The following is a 24,791-nucleotide window of genomic DNA, read 5'->3' as shown; positions in this document are numbered from 1 at the left end:
ACAGAAAAGCCCTTTTTCATGTCCCATTACCCACCACTGCCTCCATCAATAGCTGCTCCACTTACCCAAGGCTTTGGCCTAAGAGGCAAAAAATAAGCATATTAATTATTAAGCTGCCATGGGAGAAAGGGGGAGGGGTGGTAGGGTTGGAGGGTAATACGTGTGGCTATGTGTGTGTCAGTGCTAAGGCAGTGTTATTAAATTCGTTTTAGGAGCACAGCTTCTGTTAATCTCACGGAAAGCACGAACTAAAGCCAACAATTTCAATTTGCCGTTCAAATTTGAAATTTCACACTTTATAGTGGACTGTATCTCTCATGAATAAGTGAAAGACCTACAGCTGAAACACTATTGTGGAGCTTCGAGTTCCTGTAAGGTAACCACAGACACACACTTACATGTCATATCAAATCGATAACATGGAAAACACGCGCACATAATAAAGTAAAACAACAACGCCAAACAGAAAAAAAGGGACACACTTCGGCCTGCGTGGTTTCCAGTATTGTTTATATTAACATGAAACACCTTATGTGTCAGCACTGAAACTGTTTTAGCACTTAAAGTCTACAGGTGTCCATTTAGGCCTCATCACTAAGTTGATAGAAAGTGACATTTCCCTCAGTGGTTTTTGAGGCCCACCAAGCTGTCAGTCAGTTCCTATTTTATTTGCTTTCCCACTCACTTTGCTCCTCCTCTGAGATGAGCACTGAGCAGCACTGACATCAAAGACCTGTCTGAAACACAGTCTGGCCTTCGAAATCAAAGCGAGAACTGCATGTCATGGGTGCAGAGGCATGCCCTGCCATGGTAACGCTGCAATGACAGCCAGGCAGCGACAGAAAATGAGCAATGGCAATTTTTTTTTATTCAAATGTAAGGCCAACAATAATGGATAAATATAAAATATAAGTTACAATATTGCTATTCCAAGTGAACAGCTGTTCTTAATTAAATCTATAATCATTCATAAATAAAAAAAAACAACCACACATTCAAATAATTGCCATGTATTCTTCCTTTCACAGTTTCACTTCCCTTTAAAATCCAGGTGTGCCTGAATCAGGGACATTGCTATTTGAATGGTGAAGGCAGGAGTGAACGATTCTCTACTGAGGAGACGCATCTGCCTGTGCACGAGGTGAGGGTGCATGAGCAGAATAAATGCAAATAAAAATCAGAGCTGAAAAAGTACGAGTTTAAGGGACTTGAAAGAAAGTCAGGTCAAAGTCAGGGTTTGAAGTTAAGAACGAAGCGCCAGAAGTTAATGTGACGAGACAGGAGCGCACAGACTCACATGATGTCACATCATTTTTCGTTTTACAGACAACACGCGGCTGTGTGGGACACGTCTTTTTGATTCTCAGCTGAATCAGCAGTATAACATTTTACTCATGGAGCAGAGGAAGAGGCAGAAGTACAGCAGCAGATATGAGTCCTGTAACCTTGCCATTGAGATCTGAAGGATGTGCGTGTTTGTCTCTGAGCTTAACGCAAACAGACCACGGCAGCCAGCAATCCCCTTTCCACACTAGCACATAGTGAACACACCTATGTAGGCGTGTCTAATGCACCATTTAAATAAGCATGAAAATACTGTGCCATTGACTTTAGACCAGGTTTTTCTTGGTCGGATGAGCACAAGTGACAACTGCGTCATTTGGGAAACCAGCAATGACACAGTGTTCAACAGATGAATTATCTAATTAACCGCCCTTAACATCTTGTATTTATTATTTCGCCATAATTACTGTTCTCTGATGTTATTGTCTCTTGAAGTACACTCCACTGAGAATTCGACAGTAACAGGCATAACATCCACCTCGGGACAAACTGTTTCATGTTGGCCTAAATGTTAAAAAAGAAAAAAAAAAAAAAGAAAATAATAATAATTTTACAGATAATGCATACAGCAGTGAAACTTTGAATCAGTTATCCTTAGGCTGTTGTATCAGGGCCACATGGATGGTGTAGTGGTTTGCACTTTCGCCTTTGCAGCAAGGAGACCTGGGTTTGTGACCCTAAATTGTCTGTAGATGTGAGAGTGGATGGATGTTGGCTGAACTGAGAGAACAGGTAGTATCATTAATCAGTGGTTCTGCTCAGTATCAGGTAAATAACAAATAACAGTGAAAATATCTGGATGTACTGAGGAGAGCCAAAGTCTCTGGGATGGTACTGTGGAGCTGCTGCACTGACGCAGCAGCATATTAAAATTCAAAACAAAGGGAGGAGGAAATATGCTAAAATATTACATGTGAGCATAAAAGTTATTTTTAACACTTAATGCAAGTGTTTTGCTCAGTCCTTAGAAACATATGTGAATTTAAACAACCAGAGAGCAACTTAATCCCCAGCACACATGCTCAAGCAGACACAGTCACACTCAAGTCACTCTTATCCGGTCCCCTGTCTCCTGACGGAACAACAGAAGAGGTTTCAACTCTATGTGAACATCTCCCTGCTGAGGTCTGAGCCACTGTTAGATCATTGCAGATCTTATCGTGATATAAACCATAGCCTGGGGGGGATGGAAGTACTGAAGAGGGAGAGAATGTGTTTTGATTATTAATTGGCATTAAAATTCCTTCCACACCTACTTTAACTTTTAATGAGCTGGAAAAAAAAAGTTGACTCCTACGTCAAGAAGGCCGCAAAGGTTCCGTTTGGAAGGCAAATTGGTAGTAAAGGGCAAGTAGTCATGTTTAGGCAAGCTGGGAGATTTTTCTGGTGAGTGTGGCAGAGGAGCAGAAGTGAAACACAGGTGAGGTTTGGCCTTGACAATATTTGTAATCATGCAAGGATAATTAGGAATATGAATTATTTAAGTGAATTCTATTCATACGCTAGCATTCTTGCATGCAAAGCAAATAGAAAAAAACTACTTTTATTGGTCTTTAATTCTGACTTCTGAGAAAACATTCCAGTTAATTTATTTTTTAAAAATGCACACAGATTTCAAATGATTAATGTTTAACAATCTGAAAGATCAGACTGCTACATTGCCTCTTAGAAGAGCGGCATCAAACAGATGCTCGACATTTCTACATTTAAATCAGGTACTAACCACATGTTCAAATGATATCTTTCCCAAAATAATTCCCAAAACAAAAGGTCAAAATACAATTCATATCCATCTTAAATACAGGGGAACAACATGTGGTAATTGGAAGTTTATTTTATCATCATTATTATTATTATTATTATTTTACACACACATGCATACAATTGGCAAACATCTATTGTGTATTATTCTCTCCTTTCTTGGGGTAGGTTGTGCTGTTGAGCCCATTAATATTTCATAAAGCCAAATTGTCTTCTGCTTATTAAATCTGAAACGATATTAAAGATTGGTAAACACAACAAATAACAAAAGCCAAAACAAGCAATACTCCAATGTGAGCAACAGATGTTAATGGAAAAAAAAAATATAAGAAAGGAAATTAAAAAAGGAGTGTTAAATCAACAAAGTAAGACATTTGTGATGCGGAAAACTAAGAACATCATTGGTGGAGGTACAGATCAAAAGCAAAAGACTACTACCGTGCTTTGATAGCCAATTTAGTTGAGCACCAGTTGTCCTATGGAATAAATACCGAGCCACTTGCTCTGACAGTCCCTCTATCTCTGTCACAAAGTAGAATTAAAGAGCAATCAATTAATGGTAGCCCTCACTGATGGCCCATTCCGGACTTCAATTTAACATGTGCCTCGTCGCGGTCCACATTAGAGGCTCACAAATGTGACAATATGAATGTCATCCTTCAAAAACAAAGTCCCACTCGCTCCCTTCTTGAAGTGGTGAAATATTGAGTGTGACACGGGAGTAATTGGATGGGAAGTAATCAATTAGGCACACAAATGAAGGAGACCTGAGGTCTGTGGGCTGTCAGGCAAAAGGCTTGACCGAGTCCCGGTGATGTGCACTCAACCAGTCTAGCCTGCCTCCTGTGGCAGAGTTGCTCTTTCTTCTCCTTGAAGTTAGACAGTGAATGAAAGTCTCAGGGATCAGAGAGGCAGCAATTTTACACCGCACTCTCACCAGTCCCTTGTCTGGGGGAAAACTACTGACTGAAATCGTCCCTTTCACCTTGCCCCTTTCCATCCCATTGTTTCCCCACCTCCCCTGTGCATCGCAGTCATACGCCACTGAAAAGGACATGTTCAGCACATACGTACCTTCACCAAGAGGGTCGTGGAGACCATGGAGTAGGACTCAGGTGCTACAAATCACGTTGTATTGCATGTATTGTGTGAAAGACATCAATGTGACAAATCAAGACAGCCGACCGGGATACGATGAGAGACAGAGAGCCAAAGGAAGACGGATAAAAAGATGGAGTAAGGACAGCAAAAGAGATGGATAAATGGAGAGCAGATGGGCCATGAGGGAGTGAATAACGCCTTGGCGTAAAACACAGGCGTGTGTACATGCATGCGACGAGAGAGGATCATTCAGCAGATGGGGCCTCAGATTGGATGCCTCATTTTGGACAGACGCAGTGCAGGCGTAGGGCGGTTAGAAAAATGAATCAACAACACTAAACAAATCTGTAAAAAATGATACTAGATGAAATGAGGGAAAGGGAGGGGGTGGCAGTAAACTGTGTTAAATCAAAAAGCTCAACTGTGTTGTGCTTCTTATTGAGGCTGTTATTATTTTGCCAGGGAAGCAGTCTGCAATTACCATGTGAATGCACAGAGGCAGTGCAGGGTTCATGAGAACCCTGATGGAAATACTGAAAATGGAAGCAGGAAGGAAGACGCTGCGGGTCAACGTGCATAAAAATACAGATAAGGAACTTTTGAAATGTCAGGAAGTAGCTGTGTTTAACCTTTCTTTTGGTTGGCTACAGGGGAAAGGGTAGAAAGAAAGGTATCCATTTGAAGTTTCTCTGTGCAGTCAGCACAAGGTTTATGTAGACCCAAATCACATAAAAACTGGATAACCTTGTGGGAACAGCTCTTTTGTTTTGGGAGTTGAATACCAACAAACTGACTTTGGAAACAGATACTGTACAAAACTTGAACACAATATCAAACAAACGACTAAACTTCCCATATTCAAGCAAGTGGTGGCTTTATACATTTATTTTTCACTTCTACACACCCCTGTGAGCACACCATTGCTCCACTTTTCCCAGCGTGACTGTGCCTGATATTTCATATTCATGAGGATAACTTGGCTAAGCTTGATTGAAAGGTGCATTGTAGGGAGTCCTACCCCTACTCCACCAGAGACCTCCTCCGCCCTGTTCTCCACTCCCCTCAAATCCAAGAGTCCGTTTACTCCTTGTAGAGAGCACACCAGAAAAAAAAATCAATAGGTGCAATGCTACAATATACTAGCGACAAATTGATTTCATCCCAAGGCAATTTTGACCCAAGTAGAAATGCAGCTGTGGAGATCATTGCCTTCTCTCGATTAACCCCTTATGTAGTTAATGAGTTTCAGTCCCTTACATATATGTTCTTTATGGATTTTATTGATCATTTTACACTTCTCCTTTGAGCAGAAAACAATGGGCTAATAGGAAAGCAGCATCAGAGGCCTTATAATGAATGAGATGTACATTAGCTCACTGTAGAAGTGCAACACAACAAACTGGGACACAAGTCACTTGTGTCTCCCCTACTTTAGCAAAAGTGTGTTTAATTGTCAGGCCCATTGGTGTATAAAAAACTGATATGATAGATTCTCAAAGAACCGTCCCTATGCGCCCTAACTCGACCCGTATACAGAAATTTGGATATTCATTTGAACTCTGGGGAGAAGGAAACGGTGATGTTAAATGGAGGACACAGGCAGCTTGATGTGCCACAGAAAAGAGCAGCTTCTGTCACACATCTCTCCTCCTGTGGTGATGATGGAGCAACACGTGACACCAGCTGACATTAAAACACAGATATGAGACTGCAGAAAATAAGAGAGACTGCATTTCATCTGGACCTGGTTAAGGTCGAAGGTTGGGTTCCGCTCCCAGATTTAGTGGCACAGTACAAAGACGAAAGAACCGGGTAATATGTGGAGTTTGCATGTTCACCCTGTGTGTGTGTGGGTTTTCTCAGGGTACTCCGTCTCTATACTTTGGCCCTGCGATAGACCTGTCCACCTTTTGCCATATGTCATATGCCTCGTGACATTCAAGTGGAGGATAAATAGGGAGATGATGAATGAATGAATGACAACAAAACAAACGTGTTACCATATTTGTTCTTTTTTTTTATCATTAATAAGAAAGTGAACAGACTATATTCTGTTCCTTTTGAGAACAAAAGACAAGAGTGTATAGTGTAGAGTGTAACTCAGTCACAGTAATATGAAGAGTCATGAAGTAGAGCAGATTCAGGCCATGGCTGTTGTGCATAGCTTCCCCTTAACTTTATGGCTCGGGGCCATGGATAGCACATCAAACAGCAACTTCACACAAAGTCCAGATCCCTCTGCACTGGCTTCAACTTGGCACCACAATGAAAAGGACAGGCTTGGCAAAAAAAAAAGAGCTGCTAGTGGAGCTGGACAAATGCAATTCCCTACGTATGGCGCGACATGCAAGAAAGAATACAAGATGGAACATAACACACAAGCACATACTGTAGCCCGCGCATACACTCAAACGAATGTGTTATTTCCTTCGACTCAGGGGATCACCAGGAAGGAACAGTTGAAGAAAAGAATGAGAGACATCTGAATTATTTAGAAAGGGGATTTGGAAGTAGCAAAGACACGAGCCTAAAGTGATACATCTACTTTGCAAATCTAAATGAAGTCTAGTCGAAGGCTAAATTGAAATCTGGTAAAACGGTTGTAAAAAAAAAATTCTAGTGCAAAGTGATGGCACCATGTCTCTCAATTTGCCTCAGGACCTTTATAATTCATTTGACATTGTGTTTATATAAAACATGCAATCAATTTGTGCTTTTGAGCAGTATTACCCCCAAACATCATTAGGTGGAAGCATTAGTGAACAATGTGACCCCAGTCCAGCCCTAATGCACTCGGGGCTCATTCACACAGAAACACACAGCATGCAAAACACACTATACTGACAGGCCTCATCAATGAGGATGACACTTTGTGGGGCGAGCTAATAAATCATTGAAATCTTATTTCTTATGCTTCTGTACATGTGAAAGATAATGAGGGACATAATTATGTTTCATCTGCAACGGTGGGCCGAGTTTTCACCATCCACACAACTGACCATTATTTTCTCAAGGCTTCTCTGGTCGTTGTTATTAAATCTAAACACGCATTGCTTCTTTCTTCATTTTTTAAGCTCAGAAAAATTCTGAAGTTGAATTTAGCATTGCATTGACTACACAACGACCCCTGATCCTGTGTTTCACACATCACAAGCAGGCCTGGGCCCTGGCATGCCCCACTTAGTCATGTTGTGGAGAAGCTGTACTTCTTATAAGTGAGGAACTTTATTTCTTACTGACCTTAGGGTCAGGATGCCTGAAGAGAGCCTGGCAGAACAAGATCCATTGTTCATCAAGAGGCAGAGCCACCCACATACGTTTTGCCTCTTTGCACACTGTTTATCAGTAATCACATTCACTGTTTTCTCATTCCTCTGAGGAAACAGGCTCGGATCAATTGCAGAGCGTGTTGTAAATGAGACAAGAATACTTTTTGTGTGAAATAACAGACAAGCAGGAGTGAAATAACAGATAAGACAGACTGAGAGATGGGGTGGGGGGGGGGGCTTAATTGTGCAAACATCACCAGTTGTGATTTGGGAAAAGAAGAAGCACGCAGTCTGCATTTCCCCATCTTTTCTAAAGCTGATAGAAGCCAGTAAACAGCTCCCAGCACATTTGGCCAATTTATTGATTCAACCGTGAAATGTACACTCCATCCCGCGTTTTCTACTGCAATTGTATTTTTGTGAAAGCACCAATGTAACCACCTGTTATATTGTGCAATGAAAACAGAGTAGACAACAATGTGCAAGAAAAACACATTTGATTAACAATGGTGCCTCAACATGGGGATCTAATCACAGCTGAATTCAGCAGTAGGACTTAGTAATCATTAACACTAAGGATAGCAATTAGAAAGAAGGTAATGGAGTGAAGTGAATAAGTCTGTGAAGAATTATTTAAATCCACCTCCAGGCTGTCACCCACTGAATGTGCAGAAAACACAAATCCAGTCTAATCCAATCCAATTTATTTTTATAAAGCATGTTTAAAAAAACAACAGCAGTTGACCAAAGTGCTATAAACAAAATGCAAAAATATAGGCTTCAAAAAATGAATTGGTTTCCACCATTATCCGCTCCTTTTTAATTACTGATTGGTCTTTAATTAATGCTGATACAACTGTAATTGAGGGTGCTGGTGCAAGTGCACATACATGCATACACACACCTAGCCCTCATCATGAGACCATGATTCCGACACGTTCAGTGACACAGCACACACAAGAAAAAGCAGGTAATAATTTAGCCACTCACCTGTGAGGTTTCTCAAACCAAGTTGGCGCAGGCCAAAGTTCCCGTCGCGCCTGTAGTTGAGGAAGACCGCAAGGGAGTACCGATCCTCGTACAGCTTGGTTCCTCGTATGATTCTCAAGTTCTCTAAAGGCAGGTAGTCAAACTGGTTGAGGGCCACCAACACATAGCCTGTCACTTCTCGGATGGACTGCAAAGAATCGTAGGGAGAAAGGAGTATTAGGGTGTGTTTTGGCTGAGCGCCATCATGTGGTTTCAATGAAACGCTTAAAAATGTTTTAAAAAGTGAAGTCATTTTTAAAGAGAGAGAAAAGGGCGAATACTCTTTCATGATCTTGTGCTTCTGGGCATTTTCAGACACGTCATATGCTTCTTTATGTAATGTGTGTACCTGTAGACAGCCCACAGTTGAAATGAAATCATAGTTTTTACTCTTGCGTTTCAACATTTTCCGCAATGAGTTTCCTTCAAACGTGAGAGAAATAGAAAGGGAGGGGGAAAGAGAATGCACTACAGACGAAAGAAACAAACTAAATTGAAAGGAATGAACAATGAAAGTCAAAGGCATATGTCAGATCACTGACAGCGTCTATCTTCAAGGTCACTTTACACATATTAAATCATGCCAATGAGTTGAGTTAAAGCATCTGAGCAAGGATAATGTGCACCAGGGCTTGTGACCCCGCTGCAAAACTTGGCAAAAGGTTCAGAGCTTATGTCAGGGGCTCGGCCTAGGGTGACTGAGCCACAAGGACAGCCATTGCTTCACACTTTAAATGTCATTTAGGAGGGGGTGTAACAACTGTCGAGAATTTGGCAAGGAGCCACCCAGTTGGAGCTGCTGTTGCATGAGTCAAAGTGACAGCCCATGTCCTCTGTCTCCCATCTACCATCATGGTGGCTGTCATTAGCAGACAGGCGGTCAGAATGTTTTTTTTTTTGTTTTTTTTTCCACGACGGGTCGCTGATGCTGATAATCAACAAGTCTGTGTGTGAAGTGCGGCTGCCACTGATGTACTGAGCTGAAATAAGTCCTGCGGAAGTCCTTAGCGGCGTAGTCATGGCGGTTGACAGCTGTCAGAGAGCATGGCCATCAGCCACATGTGAGCCACAGCCATAGTTCCGTCATCATTACCCTGCTGATTACCATTATTAGAAACACACATGTCGGTGTCTGTTGAGTCTATGTGCCTTTGTGTGAATGAGTGGTTTATATATTCAGTCTGTGCCTCTGCATGTTTATCAGTTTTTAAGACTCGCTAAAGAACATCCAGTTTCTCAGATAATCACTAAGGATATTTTTTTTTGAGTTCTGTGCAGTCGGTGGTTGCTGCGAGCACGTTACTTGTTGTAAATCACAAATACATCTACATGCAGAAGTGCACAGCATGTCGAGCTTCTCTGATGTCCGGGCATGTACCACTTTGTTGAGCCATCTGCGTGAACACAGAATTAGACAGTCAGGATTTTCCCATTTTGACTTTATTTCCACAGCCAAGAGCTGCAGATGAGTCACATTCACTCAGCTGGGAGCGTGAAGGTCTTTTCAACATGGGTATAGCTCCAAGTCTGTGTAGACCAGTGACATTGTCCTGGGCACTGTGCCATAATCTATCCTCCAAATGTACAATCCAGATGCTAAGAATGGCATACAACAATAAGTGCAATCAGCTCCGGCTGACTGCTCTGAGCATACACAATAGCCGATAATTATTTCAGGGCACACACTTTTTCTTCTGAGCCTGTTTATTACCCGACTCACAAGATTGCTGGTTTGTTATTTTCAAGCCACCAAATCGATACTTTCCGAAGTGCAGCTTTGCAGAGGGAAATAAAACAAGGGAGGGAGAAGATGGCAGGTACACACGCTTTTCTCCCCGCGGATTGTTTGTCCAATAATGAACAGCATGGAAAAAAAAAAAGGAAACAACATGTAGTGATTACATGCACGTGCTGAGCTAATGGCTGAATTTGCTCTGCGTGGTCACTTTCATTAAACATAGATCAACAAAACGAGCATTCCAGCCCACCAGCCCCTACCCGGGCGGCAGCACTGATACAGGCCAAGAGCATGGCAATCCTGAATTACATCAAACTCTATCACATGCAAGTCCCTCAAGGAATAAATCTGGACTGTTATATTAAAAAAAACACACAAGGGTCCATCACTGTGTGATACAGAAGCAATACAGGGTTTGGTACAGGTGCTAGTATAATTGCATTTTTAATTCTGGCTGTGTTATAGTTTTTTTTTTTAGTCATTTGCATGACCTCCTTTATTTAGCTTCTGTTTAAGTAGAGCACTAAATTACCTGCTAAATATAACAACATGACCCATTGTTGTCCTGGATTTCTTCAAGTGAAAATAGTTCTTCAACTATATACTATCTATCTTACTGAAATAACTCAAGTTGTAATACTTGCTCTGCCCTTACTTTAGATTCCTCTTCAGGATTTGTTTGTGCCATTTCTTAAATGGCAGTGAAAAGGTCTTGATAATCACTTAGTTGGCTAAAAGCTCTTTTACACTAAACTCTACAGCAACCCTCCAACTCACTCCAACCCCAGACGCACACCCCTCATACCTCACAGGAGATCAGTGCGTCACAGTCCCTGTAACAGTGAACAAAAGAGACGGAGAGCACCAGATTCACTAGATTAACAGGGATTTCTCCCTCCTCTCTCCTCTCTAAACCGGAGCATTTGTGAACGGAAGTGTGGGAGCGGAACAAACCCTTGACTTGAGTCACTGAGACGTGTGTGGTTTTAAAATCAAGTCCTTCAATCCCCCAACTCCTAAAAGATGAAGAGAGGGAGGGAGGTTTTGGGCTTGAGTCAGTGGAGGAAGAAAAGAGAAAGGATAGAGTTGGAAAGGGAGGCAGAGAAGGAGGGATACACACTGCAGGAGGAGCCCAGTCAAGTGGATCGGACTGAGTCTATGTATATTTTAATGCATAATTAAAATCACACCTGTTCTGGTTCAGGGAAAGAGACAAGGAGAGCAATGGGTGTGAGGAGAGGTGAAGTGTTGGGGGAGGGGTGCCGGGCTGAAAGTGTAATGACACCATTAGCATGTTTGAAGAGACTGAACACACGTTAGTGTGATTGCCTTTCATTTCCATACATATTGAGGTGTAGTGATGTGCTCTGCAGGGCTGCGGTCATTGAAGTCAGATACACAAGTGTGCAATGGGAAAGCTTAAGGCTTGCCTTGCATCACCAAGCCTTCATCCTCTATTTCCATAACTCTTCCCTAAACACTTAGCCTGGGCCCAAATCCACACCCATAAGCAGACACAGCATCCGGATGGAGTGCTTACAAGTGTAACTAAGTCATCCTGCTTGGTTTTCCCAGGAGTTCATACTCAGTATAAATGACAAGCCACTGGAAGTATTTCTGTTAATAGTCACAGTTTAGAAAGATTCATTTCTGAAACAAAACCTTTCAAAAAGAGTGTTAAATCCCCAATCAGAATAATGTATGTATATTACTCACTAAGCCAGTGATAATATGACTTAATATGCATACTGGTGCTGTGTGAGTGTCATCCACCAGGGGCACTGTCCCTAATGGAGGTTTGGAGTGTTCTACTCATACTAAGACTCAAACAGGTTGGGTTAATTTCCTATAAGTCACAAAACAACAGCTCTGCAGATGAGCGGGTCCCTGGTAACACCTCGTGTCCCTCTAGAGCGGCTCAACCCAACATGACTCACTTCATACACCTGCAGTCAATTGCAAGAGTATGTGCATGTGCATCGCGCAAGTGTCAGTAGTATTGGACAGGATTACTATGATGAATCATCTTTGAAGATGAAGAGGAACACTCCTCTCTGATTCGCACACAACACATCTCATGCTTTCATGAAACACAGCTGTGTGCACGTGTGTGTGTGTGTTGATTGGCTTATTTTCCCCTTTTTTGTGGATCGCTACTACAACCACTACAAAGAACAAGCGGAATAAAGGGTTTTAAACATCTCTGTTGGTGTTCCATGTCCTTCCCTTGCCTCTGTAGTCAGTCACTGCCAGCTACTTCCAAGAGCAGTCTTCTGTTTCATTATTTCTTCAAGGATTTTCCTGGCAAATTTCAGCAAATTAAATTAAATGTCCCCCTCTATTATAAATGTAAACACAATTAAAGGTAAAATAAAATGACATGACGAATATATGAAAATGTATAATACAGGAGCTATTTGGCGCTACGTGATTTTTTTTTTTGGCTTCTCCTTAGACGTACATGGGCTAACTGAAGAGATAGGCAAGAATGGTGGACTTTGAAAACACACAGCTCAGCAAGTGTGCATGTATGTTGAGGCAATGTGCAGTGTTCTCCGTTGACGTTGTAGTGTCAGTGACAGTGTGACAGTTGGTTGTCATAGCATGATGGCAAGAGGTGCACAAATCATTGACAGGAAATACAGAAAAGGCTCAATTGAGAGAGCAGACATGGGTGGACAAACTAAACAGAAAGGCCTCAGACTAAAAGCTTTCTTAAAGCTACGATGTAATTGTTATTCAAATACTCAAAGCATGTACAGGTCACCCTCTACAACTGCATTTGCATCCAATTTAGATTAGAGCGCAGCTTGTGTCACATTTTTCCGATCCCCAAGCTGAATCTGAAAGGCATTCTGTTTTTGTGTCCACACCCAATTCAAGCCAGATGCAGTTAATGAACGCTGCGCCCTATCCCTGACACGCAATTTTACACACAATGGTTACTGCTTCATTTCCCTGTTTTGCAGGCTTGTGTAAGGTGACTGACTGAATGTGTACACATGTGTACTTGGGCTGGCCCAGCTATTGTGACAGCACCAAAACTAAATCAAATTATGTGTCTGAACCCAGCCTAAACCATTGGTTTCACTTGGGTTTCTGACAGGCTTCTGTCAGAGAAAGCCATGAGGGATACTTTGAGATTTTGAACATGGGAACTGAGGAGGAGCTGGCTATTAAATCATTGATCACACACACACAGAGGGAGAGAGAGGGACCTCAGAGTAGTCAAAATTTACAGTCAAACATGGTTTGAAATGTATTATTAATATTTAATGAGAGTTTTTGCTCTCACAAGTAAGTCATACAATCAAACTGAGGACTATTGTTAGTCAACATAACCTTCCTGATGCCTGTGAGCTTCATATAATGTTCAATCTAAAAGGATATCCCCCTTGAGATGCAGCATCTCTATTCAAGGGATCTCAGCATAATATATGACAAACATAACAAACACCCCCAAAAAACTAAAACAAGAATATGTGCCAAAAATAGTGGCCAATAACAGATAGACAGTCAAATGTAAGTGAATCTTCAAATATAGTAAACGATAACACCAGTAGGTAAATTGAAACAAAACAAAATCAATAACAGTTTAATTGAAAACAAGAGCAGTCTGTCACAAGGAACAACAACAGAGTAAGTTTGAACAATCCCAGTGATGTAATAAACTGGATATCAGCTGGTAAACGATTGCAATCTGTTGGAGCTTTAAACAAAAATAAAGGATCTGCTGCCAATAGATTTTTCCACATGCTGAGGGACACAGAGGTAACAATGAGTAATGTCACACTTATCCACAAATTATACAATATACTGTTTTAAATAAAGTGGACAATTGAAATGAATGCATTTTAATCTACTTCGAAACCGATGAATGCGTCATCTGTCAGAAATGCATACGAAGTGTTTCGTACTTTGTGCGGTGATGAGTGAGAAAAGGGCAAACCTGCGGAGTCTGTTGTACGCCGTGTTAAGTGGAACCAGGTCAGATTTAGAAGTGGTTTGAAGAATAACGTCACAATGTGTGTGTTTTAAATGACATGCGTGAGTGGAGCCATAGAGCAAGATATGTTCAACTTTGTGGAGATGAGTGCCGTTATTAAACATGGACCAGTATTTGCTTTGAATTTTTGTTTGGTGCCAAAGGGCATAAGACTTATAGACAAATAACGTCACAATGTGACAAATAACGTATTATATCATTATATATCATAAAAATACTGCAATATGTTGACATCAAATTGAAGAGAAGTTTGAATTTATAACAGATCTGGTTTTGACGAAAATATTAGAGAGTCATCAGCATAAAGTTTTACATCGATCGAGAAGAGAAGTGGTCTTAATGTTGAACCCTGAGGCATGCATTAGGGATGAATTCCCCTTGTCCATAGCCCTCAAAATCGACACGACACAAACCCCATTGATTGACAAACTCAGTATTTTTCTCTATTCCTTATTCTAACCATTGTTTTCCTTAAAAGTGTATAATTCAACGCACTTTTTGCCATGTCAGACACACCTGATGTTTTTGTTTCATCTCACCATGTCAGTTAGGAATATTTTTATTTATTTTTTTTAGGTTAGTTGTGATTTAGGACTGAGAAAATGTTTGGCTGGACTGTAGTATCTGATTCAGCTAAATTGTCTAGACTGTGTTAAAGATGTGCATTTAGGAGTGAACAGGAACTTCCTCATGAGAGAGTTGACTTTGCATTACCTACAATCTGGGTACAACAGAAGTCTGTATCCCAGACCTGAAAACAATGCTTGTAAAAGAAGCGCAGATGCTTCCTGTGTTGACTGAATGGCACCAATGTCAAAACCTGAGCACTCTAAGACGTACGATCGTGAGAATGTATAGAATGAGCTGACACAACTTGTTTCCCAGGAAAAGAGGGGGAAACCGTCAAATGTGGGGTTTAAGATAAGGATGTTAGAGAAACCCTTAAAAGTAGGTACCTGCTCCTGCGCAGGCAGAATTGTTCGGAGATTCGGCAAGAACATTCTCCCGAGCTGCTGCAGCGCTCGGTCTGATGCTTGACTTAACCAAATAAAATCCCTTTTGTTCGGTACGAGTCTTGTGTCAGAGGGGTTCTTTCTACGCCATCAACTCATCACCTATCATTCGTAAGAAGAAGGAAGCCTGACAAAAACGACAGGACCATCACCTGTTCAAGGTTAGGGTAATTGATATTGATCCACAAAAGTACTCGATTAATGTCAGAATGATTCAGTGTACAGTGAGGTCTAACACAACTGTCTAAAATGTTGTGCCTTTCCTGAAGATGCTGTATATACTGTTACATACACTGAATACATACTGTTAATGTTCACTGCATCTACTCTCATTTGAGACACAACCTCCGCTTTGTTTTCCCGTATCTGAGAACCATCAGTCACTGACACTGATGCATGAGGTTGGCAAAGCGACACTAGTCTGCGTTTATTGTCCTTAATCAGATCCCTCCCTTGAAACTTCAGAATGAATGAATGACTTTGCTGTCCTCTCAAATGTATTTCATATATTTGAAAAATGGTTCCGAAGTATACGCGAAAAATGATATACTGAGACAAAACTTTTACTTTAAACAAACACACGGCACTGTCCTTTTTTTATGGGAAAGAAGACCAAGTATTTCCTTCTTTTTTATATGAAATAGATTCAGTTTATCCTGAATTGATGGCCTTTCCAAGGCACTGTGAACAGGCAAATGACACACACACGGTTTCTCTCACTATGTCTCACCATACCTGACAGTCCTGATTGAGCTCAGACGCCCCCCATCATTAAGACTGACTTTAACCTTTGACTTGTGACTGAAATGAATAGAATAGGTGGTCACCTCGTGCTATGACAACCATTAATACAGAGTATGGAGCGAGAGACATGCTAATATATAATGAGTAGTTTAATATATACTTTATTGCCTACTATTTCCTGTAATTTATCTGTGGCACATCTGCAACTATCCAGTAAACAACAACAGCACAGCATCTAATGCCATATCTAGTTCTGCACCCAGATTCTTGGATAATACCAATAAATAATAAATAGCACTGAAAAAAAGTGTGTGAACGTAGTGTTACCGTTTGTATGAGGAGTGCCAAAATAAAAAGTCAGTAATGATGACCAGCACTGGAATCGACAAACTGCTCTTGATTATATCTGTAGATGATCTTTTTTGTACAAAGTCTGCCAACTTACGGCAGTCATTAGCCACCATCTAATTTTTTTTCCCTACAAGCTTCAGTTAGTTCCACACTTCTCAGTGGTTGAACATGAGCCTACCAAATCTCCACTGTTGTGTAGCTGACATTTTAATTTGCAATGTACTGCCACGTTGCAGGCAGCCTCAATTTCATCCTCCATTTATCTCCAGCATCATACCTTGAGAGGAGAGATAAAGACAGATAGAAAAGGAGAACAGTGGAGTGACACCACTCCCCATGAGAAGAAACCGCGACTTCATCTGCGCACGGGTAATGAGTGGACTCCTGCGGGGAATTATCCAAATGGACTCATTTGTAATTGATTCAGTGCATTAATTACCGGCCTGGTTACGCCTGTGTCATGGTTAATATTGTGCCGATCTGACGAGGCTGGGAGGCCTGTCTGCATTGGGACTGTTCGGGTGAAGCAGCCATTATTCAATTATGCCACACATATCAGCAGCAAGGCAAGACTTAATCCAAGAATAATCACTTCCCCACGCTCTGCGACGAGAAGTAGGCGGAGGCTTTTGGGGTGGGAGGTCGTCCCATGTATTCCAGCTTCATAATCAAGCCTGGGAACCAAATGGCTTTGGTGCTTTTAAGTTTTTCATCATCTACCGAGATCATTATGGACTTTAATTACATTTTTACAATTGCATACTGTGTTAGTGATATACTGTATGATAGATTCTAGTTACCATTTGTGTGATTTCACCGACTTCCATTGCCTTTGACTTGATTAAAAGCTTAAATAATTCAATTCCATGTTTTTACAGACCTTTAGCGCCACTGCATTGATATAATGCCATATGTATCATCCTGGCATGGTACTTGTTTTGCAATTTTATGGAAAGTATAAATCAACAGAGTATACTATAAGTGGATGTCGCTGCCACGATTTAAGTGTAATTGCACTGTATGTCACCATATACATCCCCCAACCCTGGCTCTACTTCTCCGGACCATTTGGTATCCTTTGGTAAAAGCATCATAAACATGATGTATACAGTTTACTGAAGCAGATGGCCGTGTGCATCACTGTCTACTGTAATGTTTTACGGACTAAAAAAAAAAAAAAATAGATATAACAAATGTCTCTCTCATTGTTAAGTCCTTTAATATTCTCTTTGTAAATGAGCATAAAGGAAATATGCTCAGAATGTGTATGTGTTTGTTCAAGCTCACATAAAAAAATAGGGAACTCTTCATTCAGTACCTTTACTGCTGGATTGGTGAGTGTCGTCCCACAAATATGTGGTATGAAATATGTGGTTTGCTACCGAAAGTCCTTCATCCCCACTGCTGTTCGGATATTTAACTCCTCTTAAATGTCCACTCACTTTCCCTGATAATACTCTATATTAGAGTGTAATTTTATCTTTTTTACTTTTTATCTTTTGGTAATTTTGTCTTACTATTGTATTGTATTGTATTGTATTTTTATTTTATCTTATTTTTATTTTTATTCTATATTTGTATTCTTATTTTTACTTTTATTCGATTCTCACCTTTCTTAACTGAGCTGTTGTGAATGTGTGTTTCCCCCCTGGGGGAGGAATAAAGTCATTCAATTCAAAATTCAATATGAAAGGTACCAGGCCAATTGGGTAACTTTTAATTACTGCTGAGACATAGTCTGTACCATGATTGTGCACCATGAAAACAATTTTTTCAAGTGAGTGCTGTCCATGTGACCATGTGTCCATGTGTGTTACTTGCAAGCACTGTACAGTCCCTTTTCCTTATCAACTTTTTGTTCAACAACAATCTCCTTTCAGCCTTGAGCAAGGGAAGAAGATAGAGTAGAGGACTCTGTTTCTCTCACACTTGATTATAGTTCTGCTTTGATCTGTGGCAGCCATCCTCTAACCACTCTCTAAGAGTTTGGACCCAACACAACATAACACAAAACAACACCCATGGCCCTGGAGTAACCTTCACTGTTTGTTTTAGTATGGCAATCTAAAGATTGCCTTCAGGGGCCTTAAATAATCTAGTCTGCCCTCTGTGGGGGCACATTTACCTTTTATTTGGACAAGGCTTTTAATGTAGAAACACAGGAAACAGACATTTACCAACTGAGATTCAAACCTGCTCAGATGTACATGTCAGATATATACTGTATATTCGGGCCTGGGGTCATTCTAAATTAATCATAAAGTTAATAATCTAGTGGTTAAGAGGGGGAAAAAAAACTACCATGATGATGTTTTGATTATTTTAGTCTTCTTTTTTAATACTTTTTATTTAAGTGACGCACCAAACACCCTCTAGGAGTGATATGCTGGTTTTAGCACAATCACATTAGAAGTCAAGTCAGACACTTGGTCCAGGGGGTTTGTCACACAGCGGTCCTGTTACTTTAGCCCAACACTAGTACCCCAGCGAGACTGTTAAACGTTGCTGTGGGGGAGTCTTGGCCACACTTAATGGCCCTAACAGCATTATTAGCTAATAAAGGTTGATGGGCCTCACAGCCCTATAAATTTAGGAGGACAGAAGATGAAGAAGCAGTGGTTGTGTTAAGGTGAGGTCTCAGTCTGCAAATGTATGCATAGACAGAACCTGCATGGGAATCATTTAAAGATAGCAACCTTTTTGCTTGGATTGAGCATTGGAGTCGGATGCCCGGATGCATTTATGTTATGCTATATTTATAGATTTATGGGACTTTCCAGAAAATGAATGCTACATAAAGTGAGAGAGTGAGTAGGGGCCACATGGTGGAACAGCAGTTAGCACTGAAGGTCATTGGTTTGGATCCCATTTTGTGGAGTTTGCATGTTGTCCCTGAATGTGTGTGGGTTCTGGCCAGGTACTCTGGCTTGCTCCCATAAATAATAATATTAATAATAATTATAGTATACAAATTAGGTTCACTGGACATTCTAAACTGACTATAGGTGTGAAAGTGAGAGGGAATAGTTGTTGTCACTTACAACATAATCAGTCACGTACAGCTGTCAGTCATTTATTGCTGTACTCTACATGAGACGTACAGATTAAATAATTATATCTGCCCTATCAAGACAAACAAATAGTCCAGGTCACAACTGACTTTGTAATGTTGTTGGCACTGAGTCAACTGTTACTGAAGCTCAGTGATCGGCAAAGTCCTCTGTGTGGACGGCACAAAAACAGTACGGCAAAGCACCTCTTACCGTCAGTCAGTCCAAACAAAAGACAACAACAGGGTTAAACATGGCAGAAGAAAGAAGGGGAACTAAAATAATGTGACAGGCCAGACCATATTATTTCCAAAAATTGCTTAATATGCCCTCTGTGTATCTCGTCTGAGTTAAGCAATGACCTAATAAAAGAAATAAAAGAGTGGGAATGAAATAGGTGATGTGGCATACTATTCTGACCAGAGAAGAAATATCTGAAATTGAAGATAAAGGTCTTGGTCTCTCTTCAGGGACCCAAGGAATCAGTTTTCTGACCCACTTGGCTGTCCTCTCTCACTCTCCCCATCTTACTCACTCACTCACTTTCTCACTCATACACACACACACACACACGCAGTAGTAACCATATCCAGCCCATGGAGTGTAATTTGGCATCCAGACCTATCAGCATTTCTAAGAATTAAACAAACCCAGATAACAGCCATGTTTAATTGGGATGTCGAAGTGGCACAGTGAAATTAGAGCACGGCATTGTGAAATGAGACTTTGAGTGTTGCCCACAGATCTGCAAATGAACTGCAAGGATTAAACCTTTTTTCCCTAGTAATGTTGGCAGACTTGTAACACTGCAACATTACTACGACTGCACAGTTCATACACAGGTGCTAGCACGGTGTCACACTGATTTAGCTGCATGTGCAGATTGTTGACATAATAATAGTAAACAATCATGTGTTCTTTTTTACAGAAAGGACATGATCTTGAAGGCCACGCGCACAGAAGCAAACCAGTGTTATTTTGCCAGTTATGCTGGACTCGGGAGCAGCTGTCTACGTTTAAAGACATAAAGATAAATATTTTAACAGTTTTAATGGATATATTCTGTATCCCTAACTACTAGACTTAATGGTGTAGCAGATAACTAGTTCATAGCTGGAAATAGGAGCCGTGGGGATCCTCTGTGGTTTGTGACATTTTTACATTAATCTATATCAGAGGTAGTCCAGATTGAGTACATTTCCTGGAGCCGAGGTCCAGAACATGCAGGTCCAGAAATCCTAACAAGTACAGTTGTTTAAGTCTATTTAAATATGTGCATCAGCATGTGTGCAGTCCACAACTTTTTTGGCAGATGAAAAGACAGGCCAACAAAATAAAAAATAAAACACTTTAGATACACATATAACAGCAGTGCAGGAATGAATTAGACTGAATCAAGTTCACTATTTTTAACATTTAGTTTAATAAAAACCCTTTAATCTCGTTTGAAAACTGCCCTTACTACATTTCTCTTCTCAGATCACACCACGCTAAAGCTACTTAGCGTTTTCACTCCGCTCTCATCTCTCCCTGGAGTGTGGGATTCACTCACTCTGTTGTTCACACATATGTTTCACTTCGGGTTTGCCTCTGATGCCATTTTTATGTTTAAATATTCGTCTCTTCAGTATGAAGCTGCGTCCGTCCCTGTTGGTCCTGAAACATATTTCACAATAATAGCCTGAATGGATCCAGGGAAATGAAATGACAGAGTGCTTTTACTTTGAAATATAAACCATTTTGTATTTGTGGCATACGTATGTGACGGATAATGCAAAGTTGAAACTGTGGTGAAAATATGTTTGTTTGTTTTTTCTCTGTTCATATTGCTGTGAAATGTGAGCAGTCCGCAATGAAACCAGTGTGTTTAACTCACTGTGGCCACAGTAATGTAGCACTGCTCAGGGGGTGTATTATAACCTTGTGTCTAGTAAACACAATTATGGCTACATCTTATGTCACCACCACACAAGAACCAACATTTGGCAACAAGGAAATGTAAAAGAAAAACTACTTTAAGAGGCATTTAACGCCTGAACAAGTTGACTAGAAAAAAATAAAGGAGTTATCAACTGCTTGCAAGTGTAATCACGATGCATTATATTTGTTTAGGAGCAACACTGATCAGCTCTATCTGGAATATCTGGACTCCATCCAGCTTTTCCTCAATTTTTTAGTTTCCCAGTCTGTTTTTTTTTTATTGCCACATCTCTTTTTGATGATCTCTTTTTTGGGGGGATCTTGCTCATACACTACACTGCGGATGTCAACGAAAGAGCCGTAAATGTCAGACCAATTTTTACTTCCCAGATAGTTGTGCACACAGCTAGACAAAAGCCTGTGTAATTACAGTGGTAGTCACTGGTCCATTAGTGATAAAGACATGATGGCTCGCAAGGGTGGAGCTGGCACACAATGCATTCATTTCATGGTAAAAGCTGCAATTATTCTAAAAGAGACTCCCTTTCTTATTCTCTGTCTATTGCACAGTTTCTTTATGTTTCCCCTTCTTCCCATCTCTTTTGCGGTCCTTTTATCTGCAATATGACACTGTCAGGCAATGGGATATTATCAGCATTAAACAGTGTCATCATCTCAATGAGCAATTAAGTTATTCTCTCATCTATTTGGAAAAAGTCAGATCCACTGTGAATAGAACAAAAAAGACTTCCCTCCCTCGCCACCTCTGTCCCATTAGTGTCTTGTGCTCTTATAGACATTTTGGTTTCTTTTGTGGTTCCTCCCTGAATGACACAGCTGACAAATAGTGGGAACAATTAAAGTGTTAGCTCTGTGTTTCGTGTTTTTCACCCGGCCAAAAAAGTAATGACTGGACTGACTGATCAGCATGCAATGTGTTTCACTGAGTGGACCAAAAGATCCTAACATTCGCATACAGAAATCACATACAGAAGGTGTGCACACACAGCATTAATTATACTAGGGAGTAAAACTTACACTGGCTGTGCAAAAATCAACAAGAACATCCCGATAATAAGTTAAGTTAGCAGAGTTATGTATCTATAATGTATCAACTGGTTGGTTGGGTGGTTTATTGAATGATTACTTTTTCTCTTTTTTATTCTGAACTAAAGGATTGTGAAGAGACATATTCTTCCATCACGCTTTCCAAAAACAATGGGCTTTTCTGTTCATCTCTTATTTTCCCACTCAAGCAACAGTTAATGTGTAAAACGCTACATCTGAACCAAGAAATACATTATTAACAATAATAATAATATGTTTGCAAAACCACCCTGCAGGCTACCCTGCGTATCACAGTATGTTCAGTGCAATGAGTGTGGCAAACAGTGCCAGACAGAAAGACCAAAAGCCAGGGACAGAAAGTGATACTCTGCTTGTCGTTGACACTTTGTTTTCATCCCTTCCAAGATAATTTGGCTTGCATGGGTCAGCAACCCTGACCGCAACACCCTCCCATGCCACGTAAAACCTCTCAACCCCCTCCAATTTCTGCTGGCTATTTATTCCCAAAACCCACTGGTGAAATTGGCTGAGGGCTAATCAACATTTAGCTCCTCTGAGTGTGTTATTACACACCAATTGATGGATGGTACAATTATACCCTGTGTCACTTAGCTAAATGGCTATGTAATCCTAATGAGTTTTTATTCAAACACTGACTAGTTAGCACAAGGAGAGCTGGAGGAGGAGGATAGGTGTGTGCGTGCGTGTGTGTGTGCACGCATGTGTGCGTGTGGGGTGATGAAGCCATATATAATAACAAAAGGACGAAAGGAGACAAAGATGGGGAGAGGGAAAAAGAGAGAGGGGGGGAGCAGAGAGATTGGGAATAGTTTCAATGGCAATCAGCAACAATGGAAAGTAAAAAATTAAACCTGGCCATATGATTAAAAAAAAAAAAAGCAAAACAATTAAAAACAAGTCTTCTGCCCAGTCTCCATGGCCAAGTGGAAGAGAATTGGGCCTGGAACTGGAGAGTTGCTGGTACAAATACCGGGACAGGTAAAGGGTTTTGGTGCCCCTGGGTAAGGTAGTCACCATTTCTCCCTGGGAGCGGATAAGTGTTGTCCTGTGTGTGTGTGTGTTCACTGCTTCCCACCTAGTGTGTACAAAGGAGGGGTTAAATGCAGAGGTCAAATTCACTATCACAAATTGGTATGTGTGCAAATAAAAATGAATTCTAATTCTAATTAAAAAATATGACAAACTCTTATATCATCACCTACGGTTGGGCTCTAAGACATGAGTGTGGGTGGTGAGATTATTATTAATAATCCCTTGATGTGATGAAAATTTTTTATTCAATAATAATAGGATAATAACCAGGTAGAAAGATGAGGGTTTTTTCTACTGAGGATGATGAACAACAACATAGTTAGGCTGTCCTGCATTATCATACACAGGCTCACTGCCCCAGATGAAATATATTAAGAGTGGAGACCTAAATAAAGAAAGAGAGAAGTAGCAGAGCTGGTGGCAATTTTCAATACTGTTATCAGTGGAGTGTTGTTAATGAGGAGGATGGAGTCTGCATCCATCTGAGATATTGTACTCTGCCCATTTGAGCTTCAAAAACAGCCATTCTTGAAAAGGACTCCCTCATCTCAATTCCTGTGGGTGTAGATTGATTTGGAACCTCCCCCCTGAGAAGTTGGTCTATATCGTTCACTTTTCTGACAGGTCACAGAGAGGCAGATGTGGCAGTTGAAAGGCTATTGTCAGATGCAAGGTTCAGCTTCTCCTCTCCACTGCCTCTCCATTCAGTGTGGCACTGCTCTGTTAGGATAAGTCCCAGCACTTCAACTTCTGGTGTGAGTGTGTGTATGTGTGTGTTTCAGGATGAGTAGTTCTAATGGCGACCAAAACCTTGTCCTAATGACGCAGAACCTCATTTCTGAGGGGCTGGTTAAGTTAAGGGCTCAGATTTGAGTTGCAGTTAAATAAATGTTAGGGTTAGACATTAACTAGTTATGGCTATGGTTAGGGATAATGCTTTATTTAGACTGTCCAAATAAATAGATGTAATTGCAATTTTCAGTAAATGTAATGTGTCTCCCCGCACACACACACACACACACACACTGTCAGGGTGTTTTTTTGAAAGTTTCAACATACTGTGGGTAGACCAGCAGCAGTTTTCTGCCCTTTGTGAACCAGTTCAGATCTTCCAAGAATCATCTCCAAACAAGGAAGCAGAACCGATTCCGGCAGTTAGCTTTGAGCCAAATTTTGTTGATTTTCTCTTATTGCCTTCTACAAGGTCAGAAGTTTTAGCAAACACATCGTGAAAAGTTTTGTTTTTTTTCCCTGTATTTTCTCTCAACCAAACAGACTTTTAACCTCACTTATTCATCAGTGTTGTTTCAGCGCTCTATCTATCCAGATCATTTTCAAAAGATG

At 40.7% G+C, this 24,791-nt stretch overlaps 1 protein-coding gene across 1 annotated transcript in view; it reads right to left on the bottom strand.

The window, feature by feature from the left end:
- The window catches only part of LOC122764218 (receptor tyrosine-protein kinase erbB-4-like), a 232,370-nt gene that overhangs the window by 90,223 nt on the left and 117,356 nt on the right, over positions 1-24,791 (bottom strand). Inside the window, exon 3 of the mRNA XM_044018520.1 lies at positions 8,466-8,652. Within this exon, the coding sequence (XP_043874455.1) occupies positions 8,466-8,652 (187 nt within the window). The remainder of the gene's footprint in view (positions 1-8,465; positions 8,653-24,791) is intronic.

This window comes from Solea senegalensis, linkage group LG2 (genome assembly GCF_019176455.1).
Source record: "Solea senegalensis isolate Sse05_10M linkage group LG2, IFAPA_SoseM_1, whole genome shotgun sequence".
NCBI lineage: Eukaryota > Metazoa > Chordata > Actinopteri > Pleuronectiformes > Soleidae > Solea > Solea senegalensis.
This window is presented reverse-complemented; position numbering and strand designations above follow the sequence as displayed.